This window comes from Pongo pygmaeus, chromosome 16, assembly GCF_028885625.2.
Source record: "Pongo pygmaeus isolate AG05252 chromosome 16, NHGRI_mPonPyg2-v2.0_pri, whole genome shotgun sequence".
Taxonomy (NCBI): Eukaryota; Metazoa; Chordata; class Mammalia; order Primates; family Hominidae; genus Pongo; species Pongo pygmaeus.
Window position 1 is genome coordinate 60863690 of NC_072389.2, and position 12473 is coordinate 60876162.

The 12473-nt window shown below is 34.8% G+C and overlaps 1 protein-coding gene across 6 annotated transcripts in view; it reads right to left on the reverse strand.

Moving 5' to 3' along the window:
• Positions 1 to 349: 349 nt before the first annotated feature.
• PYGO1 (pygopus family PHD finger 1) overlaps positions 350 to 12473 on the reverse strand; it is a 66094-nt gene continuing 53970 nt past the window's right edge. For 3 of the 6 annotated variants that reach the window (XM_063652635.1, XM_063652637.1, XM_054451760.2), the window contains exons 2-4: positions 10367 to 10452; positions 7502 to 8644; positions 350 to 6714 (exon numbers count right to left, since the gene is read on the reverse strand). In XM_063652635.1, the coding sequence (XP_063508705.1) occupies positions 7520 to 8644; positions 10367 to 10452 (1211 nt within the window). In that variant the 3' untranslated portion in view covers positions 350 to 6714; positions 7502 to 7519. Of the gene's footprint in view, positions 8645 to 10366; positions 10453 to 12473 lie in introns of all 6 variants that reach the window. The other 3 variants (XM_063652634.1, XM_063652636.1, XM_054451759.2) reach the window with 1 other exon arrangement.

Below are 12473 nucleotides of genomic sequence, written 5' to 3' on the forward strand. Positions count from 1 at the left end.
CAATGGTGTCTCTGCCCCAGGGGTCATTAAGCTGCTGAAGTTGTAAAACTCTTCTCCAAATAATTTTTACTAACAGAACTGAAGTCCCAAACTGTTAAAATCAAAGTAGATATGTCATGCTCACAATTTCTTAAGGAAATCCAGGACTCAGTTTTCTGAATAGAATTCACATAAAAATATATATATACAGCAAGGCCTGACTAAAAATACTGGTTCTCTCCTCAGTATAAAATTACACTGATAAATTGTAGGCTATTCCCTGCTTGATGTTATGCTGGACATCTCCCACCCAAAGCCAAGATTCTCACACCTACTTGTCCTGATGAAAGTCAAACGCTTTAAAAAGTTATTTTTCTCTTTAAAAACTAGCTTTATTTAAAAGAATCTGAAGCATAATAACACTATAGGAAACAAACTTACAATACATATTACTCAAGAAAGCCTGCCATACATCATTTCTACTAATGGTAGGTCTATATACTGATAAACAACATTCCTTATACAATGCACAAATGACATTAAGCATTATCCCTGAAAAGAATGGCCAACAATAACATGGACTGTCTTGACAGCAGAACGTCTACTTGTCTTATTACTTATCTACAGAATAAAAAAACTAAAATGTAGATGACAAATTAAACTCTTCCAATTTTAAATTCTAGCATGGTTTTTGGGGAAGAAGGGAATGGGATCAGAAGACGCAAATTGTGTTAAATACGTCAAAAAGAAAAAGGAGAATTGGCTTACCATTATTTAAGTAGTTACTATGAAGTAATTCAGAATTGAGAATGTATTTGTCTAACACTTGGAAGCCCTTAAAGAGTCAAACTTTCCATTATCTACTATATTCAATCAGTTTTTAAGCCAATTTTATTTGTCTGAAAATTGTAACCTGGTCATTAACCAAAAAAAAAAAAATAAACAATTTGGGGTAATCTAGTCATTTCATACTTTATTTAAATTTTTCCCCAAAGCAGTTCATGAATTAATAATACTTCCTTAGACTTCTATGATCTAAATAGAAACAGACTCAGTTCTAAAAGAACGTATGTGAAAATAGCAGACAAAAATAAATCCCTAACATGTAATACTAAATTTTTAACATAAAATATAGAACTACCAAAATTTTGGGCATTCACGTCAAATATAATAGGATTATGATACAGTATGGTATCTAGCATTTTAAAAAATATTAAGACTGAATCAGATTTATTGCTATATCAATCCTATCAATAGTCCACAATCGAAAGTACAAAATATACCATAACCATGCTGAATATGATGCAGTATAGAGATATCGTTAACATAACATAGGTAGACATTTTGTAATATACATCACTGGCATAGTAAAACCTTATTCAGCATAATTTAAACTGATATGTCTAAAATTTGAATTTTTAAAAAGATATGCAGTTCAAGCACTCACAAGCATTCATTTTTTTCTTTCAAGTGTATAATTTCAAATATAGAAATTTGCATTGGCCAAGTATTACTTATTACAATTCTTTTGGGTACTTGTCTTAATGACAAAATAAGAATGCTTTTAAATTACTATTCTTAAGTAAACACCTCTAAATAAAAAGCTTAAAAATTTGCCTTCAAGATGAAACATTTTTCTTTAAAATCTTGATTATAACCTTTATTACCAAATCCTTTCATCAGGTAGTACAAAGTAAACAGCATTCAAGTCCTTGAATCAATGGTTAAAAATTCCAGGTAAATTAGAGGAGTCTTACGGTATCTTAATCATGTCTAAATAAATGAAGATAAATATTACAGTACTACTTATTTTGGTTATGATGAAGTGAATGATGTCTTTTTTGGTTGGGAAATGTCAGCATAAGTTCAAAGTTACTATATAATTTTAGTAGTATGGGCTAAAAAATCCTAATATGCACTGCCATTTAAGGTAATTATTTAGTAAATTATACCTGTTAGTGGAAAATAAAAATTTTAAGATTTATTGTATTACAAGTGTCATGAGTTGGTAACACTAAAATTTACTCCTCTCCCATTTGAAAGACATCAGGCCATCTATTAATCCATAAATATTGATGTTTCACATACTTCATAGAGTAGCTTAAAACATACCAGCATAAGAAATAATTAGTATTACATAGTAATTTCCTTTGCCATAGGAATAAATGTTGGACAAAGTCTGGAAACTTTTTTTTTTCCAATTTGAATTACAGTAATTTTGCCACAGACCACAGCACTAGTGCATGTGTTACTTTAGACATGCTCTAAGAACAAAACAAAAAGTTACTGCAAAAATACATGTCACCAATGTGGAACACACTCAGATTTGTATAAAAGTACTGAACTAATATCCCAAAAAGAGGTATATGTAAACAGTACATAAGGAAGAAATAGTTTTAATATGAAACAATCATTTAAGTCACATACATCATGATAAGAAGCAGGACTTTCTTTTATAAAAGATAATATTTTGACAAACAAGCAACATCATCTACACATCTACAGAACAAGAAAGGTACAGGTATTTAGAATAAGTTTTAATATAATTGCAAGTAATGTATTATTGACAAAATATGACAAAGATGCTTATCCATTGAGTTTCATCAAAAGTTTTAAATTAAATACAGGCAGCCTCTGATGTATTAATGCCTGGCATATACATGGCCACAGTCTTTCCTTCATTTCCCCTACACCACATGTCTTGGGAGACGTTAATGCTATCCCTAGCCTCTTTGCTCCAGGGGTGCTTCCAAATTCCCATCACTGTACCACAAGTTGGAAGATGCAGATGTGACTTTTATAATGGCCTACTGGATAGAACAATAAGTTACTAAAAATTAGAAATGAGAAGAAAATCTCTAAGTTCAGAATTAGAGGAGAGGAAGCTGTGAAAAGTCACAACAACCTAAAGGAAACTGGAAGTACCCTCAGACAGTACCAGCTAATTCACTAAACGTACTGCTTCCCATGGTATCTGAAATACGGTCATATTGTTTGAAATGTTAGATATTAAAGATTCATTCTTAATAAACATCCTTTTTAAAAAAAGAAATTTAATGACACTTTTCCCACTATCTTCATTCATACCTTAGTAGAAAATGCTTTTCTCTTAAAGTCTAGCCAACTACTACTGCCACACAAAGACACAGGACTTCTGATGGGAGGAAAGATATAAAATGTTGAAGCACAGAGCATCCAGGAGAGGAAAAGCCAAGGCTGCTTATACATTCCACCAGAGTTTAGCATGGTAAGGGCGCAAATGCAAAGAAACCCACACCAAAGAACTTAACCTCCTAATCACATCAGGAAAAAGACAAGACCTCTGCTTCTTTCTCCCTCCTACATTGATTGATTGGTTTCCTAAAGAAAACTGAGAGCTCAGCATGATACTATTAACTAGATTATGGTCTAAATGAGCCTTTAGGAGCTTCCCTATTGTGTAGAGTTCCAAGCCACTATTTACAAATGAACTTTGGGAGCCTGGATGCTTTAAAATTTTTTTTTAATTGAAAAAGATATAAAACAGCACAAATGTCCATGCATAAGAAACCTCTATACACGGCAGAAAGAAATCCAAAACTCTTGAGAACTCCCTTTTAAAAAATCATTGCTTATATATTTTCTTACTATTAAATACAATTACTATAGTACATTGAACAATAAGTGCTAAAACTCTAATTTGTTCAAGACAAACAAGTTTGAAAGAATATTGAATAAAGACTCTTGATACTTATTTGGATTAAAGTTGGCAGATTTTATGATGATCCATACTATTAAGAGGTTTTTCTGCCACTAGGCAGAGTTGGGAGTCTAAAATCACCAAAAAACTAGATTTCTTTACACTGTGTTTATGAAGAATAAGCACTAGTATAAGAAAATCTTTAGTTTTATGTATATAACCTTTTAATTTGAATAACAATAATAGCAGTACTCTAAAGTATTTCACACAAAAGGAGAACACTGATCACAAATCTAATTCTAAGCACTCTGTCTGAAGAACAATTTATCTTTCACAAGCTAAGCTGTTTCAGTATTAGTGAGTCGAGTAACACCTAGAAGCAGGTGGACCAGAAATTCTCTAGTGCATGAGCAAGTCAAGTTCTGAGAAAGGAACTGATGCTTTTTAAAATTTTCTGTCTGGCCGGGCGTGGTGGCTTACGCCTGTAATCCCAGCACTTTGGGAGGCTGAGGCGGGCAGATAACTTGAGGTCAGGAGTTTGACACCAGCCTGACCAACATGGTGAACCCATCTCTACTAAAAATACAAAAATTAGCCGGGTGTGATGGTGGGCAACTGTAATCCCAGCTACTCAGGAGGCTGAGGCAGGAGAATCACTTGAACCAGGGAGGCAGACATTGCAGTGAGCTGAGATCTCATCACTGCACTCCAGCCTGGGCGACAGAGCAAGACTGGCAAAAAAACAAAAAACAAAACAAACAAAACAAACAAAAAAACCCCACCTTTCTGTCAATAACCTAGCTTTGGTGAGTAAACCTAGATGCTCATAGTTAGCCAGGTTGAATTTAAGCAGAACTCAAGGATGTTGAAGAAACTGTGTGTGTGTGTGTGTGTGTGTGTGTGTGTGCGTGTGTGCGTGCGTGCGTGTAAGATGAGGACTTTCAGTGAAGGAAAGGGATTATACCAAAAAGGGTACAATTCCACCTGTGTTTTTTTCCATCACTGCATATTTTTAAAGTTGAAGGCAGCTTATCATTTATCCTAAGAAGCCATTTCAGTTTGTAAAATAGCCTTCTTCAGACAAATTATCATCTGGCTATTCTTACAGTTCATCACTTTTTCCATCCAAAAGCATCTATATAACTTTTGACTTAGCATTATGTAGAGACAAATGTAGAACTAGTAAGAAAATTAATTCAAACATATGAACACTATTCATCAGCTATGATTATAGTTTGGCTATGATTCACTATCAGAATGAACCATGAGTTTTTCTTTTGAATATTTACAGATTCTTATTTAAGTAAGGTGCTTTGAAGACCTAAACACCTGAATAAAAATTCACCTGTTTGTAGGTTTTTAAAAACAACTATGTGGAAATAGAAAATGAATTATATTGCATAACACATACCTTTAGACTAGCTTGGGAGAGGTTATTTCATTTTCACAAACACAGCTAACTACTGAAACTTAAAGAGATAAAGAGTTTAAGAAACTGCATAACTGATTTTAGTAATGATCACAACTCAAGTACTACCATGTAAGGTGTTAACTCCTGAGAACACTGGAAAGTTCTACTCAAAATATCTATCATCTAGCTCTATTCAGGGTAATAATAAATCATGATCTGATATTACAACTAGGCATATAGCATACAGTGCATCATTTATTAAAAATCAGCACTCATTAAACTTTCAGGAGCAACATAACTAGGTCCTTAAACATTTAGAGAAATACGTATAACAAAAACTCCAAGTAAAATGAGATCTTCAAGTACACTACTGAACACCATCAAATATCTGTCAGCCCAAAATACTGCATTTTAACCTGCTTCAACTGGTAAAGTTTTCACACAAAGGAGTACCTAGAAGTATAGTTTATATCATTTTGTTTCCTAAAATTGTAAAGATAAATATTTTACAACTACTGAAAATATTTTGTACTCACCTCTAACTAGTCAAGGGTAAATGGAGAAAACCTTATATTACCTTGTACCATATGAAATTGCTGTTTTTGTAGGTCAAAATTAAAACACTGTATTTAAAAAAATAAGTTTTATTCAATCAAAATATGCATCAGGAGCATGAATAGTTTTCTTCCAACAGAATATTAAAGGTCTAACTTTTATAAAATTCATCATTTGTTAGGCTGTATAAATTGTTCACATCTTCCAGTTACTTCATCTCCATTGGGGAATGCATTGTTTCTTAGAAAAAGCTCCAAATGATAGACAGTAGTCCATGGAATAAAGGTCCAGTGACTAAAATGGACATGACAAAATTTCATAGCCCTAATCACTTAACTTTGCTTTAGTAGCTTGTGACATGTGAGGTCAAGTCCTTGTCTGTAAAAGTGTAGGTTCTTGTGTGTTACCCAAAGGACATTGTTTTTAAATCACATTTTCATGCATAATTTAAATTTCTTGATAATATGCTGCTGCCATCATTGTTTCACTTGGGTTTAAATAACAGTAATTGTTTATCTCCTTCGTAGATCACCACACAATCTTCAGAATTTTTTTGGTTGCAATGATAATGGTGGCAACATATTAGGGAGCTTTACCAGCCTCCAACGATTGTATAAATTGCCATTAGTTGTCAAACAGTACACATTTTTTTTTTTTTTGGCCACAGGTTATAATCTGCTCCAAAAATGGATTTCTGCTGTTTTGAATCTTAATGAGCACACCTCCAACTGTCTCCATTCTTGATCATCCTTCAAGAGGGTACTCTCAGGTCCATTTTTATACTTTTCCCCAGTCAGAGCGGGAACTCCTTAAGTCTGCTGCAAGGCTTCAAACTGTTGTTTGCAAGTTAGATTTCACTTTGGCTCTTAATTGATCTTTGTTTAAAATGGATTTTGATCTCCCCTAGGGTTCATTTTTGAAATTCAGATCCCCAGAACAAGATTTTTCAAACCACCACTGAGTAGTTCTTTTACTAGCAGAGCCCTCTAAGGCCAAATGGATGTTTCTACCTTCCTCATCTGCAATATGTCCCAGTTCAAAATTATACAAAAAGTATTCACAATTCTTCTGTGGATACTACAGTATTTCTCTGGAAAACAATAAACAATAACAAAACAACTCAATATCAAAGAAAAGTAGGAGCATAATACTATCATAATTCTAAATAGCACAACTGGGAAGATACGTTACACCAACTTTACTAATTGCAGTCAATTTTCAACTGATCTAATATTAGCAATTTCATGTGGTACCATCCACAAGTTAATCAACAATACTTACTGAGAATTTACTATATGCTAAGATCTGTCTTGTATCTGTACAAACAGATATCCTGAAAACTCACTTGAAATATGAAATTCATTAATTCCAAAGACCCTAGTGGAGGAGGAATCTGGTGTCATACTATTATTTTTTTAATCCATAAAAATGTATGCTTTCCCCCATGTTACAGTTACATATATTATGTTGTGAAGACGTGTTAAGTGGATCCTTGATAAACTTTTTGAGCTAAATCTTTAATATGGTACAACCAAAGTTCAGCACTGAAATACACGTTTTACAATGATTCTAACTTTTAAAAGTTAAAACTTGCCTATATTTGTTATATATTATTTTGAAGTTTCAAGAGGCTTTTATGTTTGTGATAAATAACAACAACTAACATTTATTTATAAATGTTTCTAAAGCACCCCCATATACATTATTCTCATTTAAGACAGCAAGCAAAGACAATAAAAAATTTGCTCTAGTGATGAAGTGAATTATTAATAAAAACTAAGTAAATAATGTTTTTGTGTACGCATTTAAAAAAATAATGTAAAACATTAAAATCCAGTGTCAATGAACTTCTGCAATGCACAGGAAAATAAACCCACTTTAGTTAATGCCTTTGATTAGGCATCACTGCCTACTGCAGATGGACCAAAAGTTTCTCTAGTACGCATTAACTGGACATCTTTGTCAGCCATACAGGTATCACAGCCCCATACTGCAGATGCTTCTGCAGTTAAGAGGCCATAAGCTGTTTCAGTCATTCCAGTACAGATCCGATGAAACCATTTCTGACAAGAGGCCTCACATAAGATGGCATCCTGATCATCGTTCACCTCGTTTGTACAAATTCCACAAGGATACACTGGGTCAGAAGATGAATGGCCATGACGGTTTGGGTGAAGAGAAGATTTATTGCTTTTTTCAGTGGTGCAGGCATCTGCTGCACCTCTTGGTTGTCGTGGCTTATTCTGCGTCCCATTTGCATGGTTATTGTTTGTGGCTTCAGTGCTACTTGAACGGCTGTTCTCCTGATTTACTGCATTATTTCGATTAACATTTTTTAATTCAATATTACTCTGATTCACTGTGTCATCCATATTCAAGTGAGGTGGATGAGCAGAGGAATTTTGATTAGTGTTTTTGGTTGCTCCTTGAGTAAAGTCTTGTTTTGGGGGTGGTGCTTTTGCTTGACCAAAAGTGTTTGGGGGAGGAATAAAAGAATGATTAGATTCTAATGGAGAAGTAAAATTTGAATTATTTCCAGGAACAAAATTAGATGCCAAATCGGGGTTAGAAACTTGGCTAGCATTCTGTGGAGGAATTTGACTGAAATTTTCAGCAGGATTTTGTCTAAAATGTTGATTAGGCATGTTGACATTCTGACTTAGTGCATTATTATAAGATGGATTACCGAAACTTGAATTATCATGTGGCCCAAAGTTAAAAGCATGAGGTCGATTAAAACCTATGCCCAGAGGATTCTGAGGAAATGGGTGTGGCTGGTTCCTGAGTGAGTAAGGACCGCAGTATGGGGAAGACATTCTTGGGGGAACGTGAGGTGGCATTCTGAATGTACTATAGCCTCCAAAGCCAGGATAACCAGGGCCAAGATATGGATTTGATGAAGGTAGTGGTTTATAGGAAATAGTATTATAGTTGTCATCAAATGGATTAGCAGCCACTAGATGGTCAGAGTTTGGATTCGGTGGTGGAGCATACTCAGACAATGGTGGAAAAGAAGGTCCCTGAAATGAGAATGTAAAGTAAAATACATGTTTTTGATCAAATACATTATTAAAATTGTCCTGTTACCTTAATACCTGTGAACCTAGTATTAGTCAAATTTCTCTTGCAGTGTTACAAACATTTATTATCTTCACTTGACCTTTCAATTTTGACTGTTTATATTTAATTATACTTGCTGATAAAAATATTTAGGTTTATTTCATTTACAAAAGAAAATAAGGTATGATTTTCTGATCTCAAATCCATTGTAACTTCAAACCCTAAAAGTATTTAACTTTCAAAAGAAGCTTCATTATCCTAATTTTCATTTAGTATGCTTACCTATAACTCTAGAATCTTTCACTTAAATACTAAAGCAGTCTAACCTAAAATACCTTTCATACACCAAACAGTCATAAAGTTAAATAACAACAATCAGAATCTAAGTTCTTCCCCTAGCTTAACTTCAGGGAGATACAATTAAAGTATTCCCAAAACATTAAGTTCTAGGCCTCAGACTGAAAAAATAAACTGCCAGTTTTAGTTACACTGCAAGTTTAACAGATGGTGGTCAAAATGATAAAAAGATCAGTAATCTTTACACATATACTTACTAGTAGCCTTTATCATAAAAAGAGTGCTTCAGATTTATAAAGAATAAAACAATGAGAGCCTGTTTGTATAATTGCTTGTTATAACCACAAGTTATAACAAAAAAAGGCCTCCATCATGATTGCTTCGTGATATGCACATAATACTAAATCACTATTATAGGTGAACAATTATTTCAGGTTAAAATTGTTATTATATATTTTTAAATCTTTTAATAGAACTGCAGGCATTCATGCCCTTTAAAAACCTTTAAATCAGATTTAAGAATAAGCATTTTAACTTTAATTTTTTTTTGAGACAGAGTCTCGCGCTGTCACCAAGGCTGGAGTGCAGTGGCGTGATCTCAGCTCGTTGCAACCTCTACCTTCCAGGTTCAAGCAATTCTCATGCCTCAGCCTCCCGAATAGCTGGGATTACAGGAGTGTGCCACCATACCCGGCTAATTTTTATATTTTTAGTAGAGAGGGGCTTTCCCCATGTTGGCCAGTCTGGTCTTGAACTCCTGGCCTCAAGTAATCCACCCACCTTGGCTTCCCAAAGGGCTGGGATTATAGGCGTCAGCCACCATGCCCAGCCTAAGAACAAGCATTTTAATTTGCCCACACTTCCTTTTCGCAATATCTACTCTATGCCTATAGTCCGACAATAGCCACTAGTTACAGACTTAAACAAAAAAAAATACAGCCAGGCATGGTGGCTCACACCCGTAATCCTAGCACTTTGGGAGGCCGAGGCGGGCGGATCACGAGGTCAAGAGATTGAGACCATCCTGACCAACATGGTGAAAGCCCGTCTCTACTAAAAATACAAAAATTAGCTGGGCATGGTGGTACATGCCTGTAATCCCAGCTACTTGGGAGGCTGAGGCAGGAGAATCGCTTCAACCTGGGAGGTGGAGGTTGCAGTGAGCCGAGATCACCCCACTGCACTCCAGCCTGGCAACAGAGCAAGAATCCACCTAAAAAAAAAAGAAAGTACCATCACTTGAACGATTGATTGAAAGTACAATGAATGATTGAAAGTACAATCACTTGAACAGAAAACAGAACTTATGACCAAGTTTAAATTTACCTCATCAGCCTGATCATACTAGCAAAGAAAAACTGTTATTAAAGAAAACGTCAGTTTACCTGTGTATTTGCCTTGCGTTTTTTCTTATCTGGGCTTCCTAGTTGTACACCTGGTCCTCCTAACCCATCCAGTCCACTATCACCACCTAAAAAAAAAAAATTCAGATAATATTTCCCACTTGTAAGTGAAGTTATTTTATATCTTATAGTAATATCTATTATATTTACCTGTTAATGTTTTCTATTTTTGTTAGACAAGAGCAATACCTTTATTATCATTATTTTTCAAAAAAGTCTTTCCCATAGTTTCAGCCAGAAATAGCCATTCATCCCTGCTCCCATTTTTATTATTCTTTCAGTGAAAAAGCAAGTCTCTCTCTCTCACTCTAAAACCTTTAGTAACTGGTTCCCTGTCTCAGAGGCCACCACTATTACTAGTTTCTGGTCTACCTTTCCAAAGATAATCTAGATATATTAAAGTATATTATTTTTTTTTTTTGGCGGGAAGGACACAAATGAGACAAGGCACACACAGTACACACAGTGTACCTTGCTTTCTTACTTGGAGATCATTCCGTATCACTCTATTTAGAACTTCTTTATTCTCTAATAGCTGAGTAGTATTCTACAATGTGACTACATCATGATTCATTAAACTAGTCCCCTCCATATTGATGAATGTTTAAGTTGTTTCCAAGCCTCTGCTGTTGCTGCAATAAAAATCCATGTATAAATGCCTTTAAAGAGATTTACAAGTAGTTCCTAGAACCAGAATTATGGCATCAAAGGTATGTACCTTTTAATTCTTAAAGATATTGTTAAAAATGCAACAATGTTTCCAAATATTGCTTTCTCAACAGTATATGATCAAGGAAAGCAAAAGCTTGACTATCAATCTAAGAGGTTAAAAAGAGTTTATGAAAGGAATTTTTCCAGCTTTAACAAACATTTTATTATGGAGAATTCTGAACATATACAACATACAGAGAAGAATAAAATTAATCCCACATGCCTATCACCCAGCCCTAATAACCATCATGTCCCATCTTGTGCTTTCAACACCACCTTCACCTCTCTCCATCCAGGACATCATTTTATTGGTAAGTATTTCAGAATGTATTTCTAAAAACTAGGAACTTAAAAAAAATACAATGCCATTCTAGCCACTACAGAAATTAACAATAATCCTTCATATAATTTCATACCCAATTCAATTATCTCATAATATCTGTATGGTTTGTTTAGATTGGGATCCAAATATGTTCCACAGATTACAATTGGTTTGACATGTCTTTTAATTGATACACTTCCCTCCATCCTGTTTTTTCCTTGCAATGTATTAACTGAAAGAACCAGGTTGATTATTGTTCCAATTATTAGGCTACCATCTTTTAGCTCCAACCCCTCTTAGTGACACTGGGACTGGGACTTTGCAAACTACATTTTTCTTTTGCTAGGGTCTTCCAACGGGAGCTCTAGAGGGATACTTGAAGGCCAAGGGAGGTGATTGGGAATTTCTGCTCCTCCTGTCTGCTTACTCTTCTTATCTCTATCATCCCAACAGGCCTTCTCTCTGGCACTGGTAGTCCATCCCACTCCCTAAAACAGCTTCAACATGTTTTCTCAGAGGTATTAATACCAGCTGGGCAGCACCTCAATCTCCAAGTCTGAATCCAAGCTCTATGGCATCTCTCTTCCAATCCTCTAGGTTCTCATAACCCCAACTTCTTTTCTTTGTTCACTAAGTCCCAGATGTGGAAGTTCCTTCCTGCAGTTACTGTCCATGCTACCTCACTTTTTGCTTTTTTGGTTTTTTAACACCTTTTTAATTCCTTACATAAAATTATATTACAAATTATATTACAGTAAATTGCAAGTGTGATTTATATTTTCTAGCCTGGAATGTTTGATATATCTTGATTTTGCTGATTATATTTGCTGATTGACATAGTTTAACATGTTCCTTATTTCCTATAAATTGATATTGAGTCTAGACCCGTGATCCCCAACCTTTTTGACACCAGGGACCAGTGGTGGGGGATGGGAGGTGGCGATGGTTGTTGAATGAAACTGTTCCACCTCAGATCATCAAGCATTAGATTCCCATAAGAAATGCACAACCTAGATCCCTCACATGCACAGTTCACAATAGGGTTCACCCTCCTAT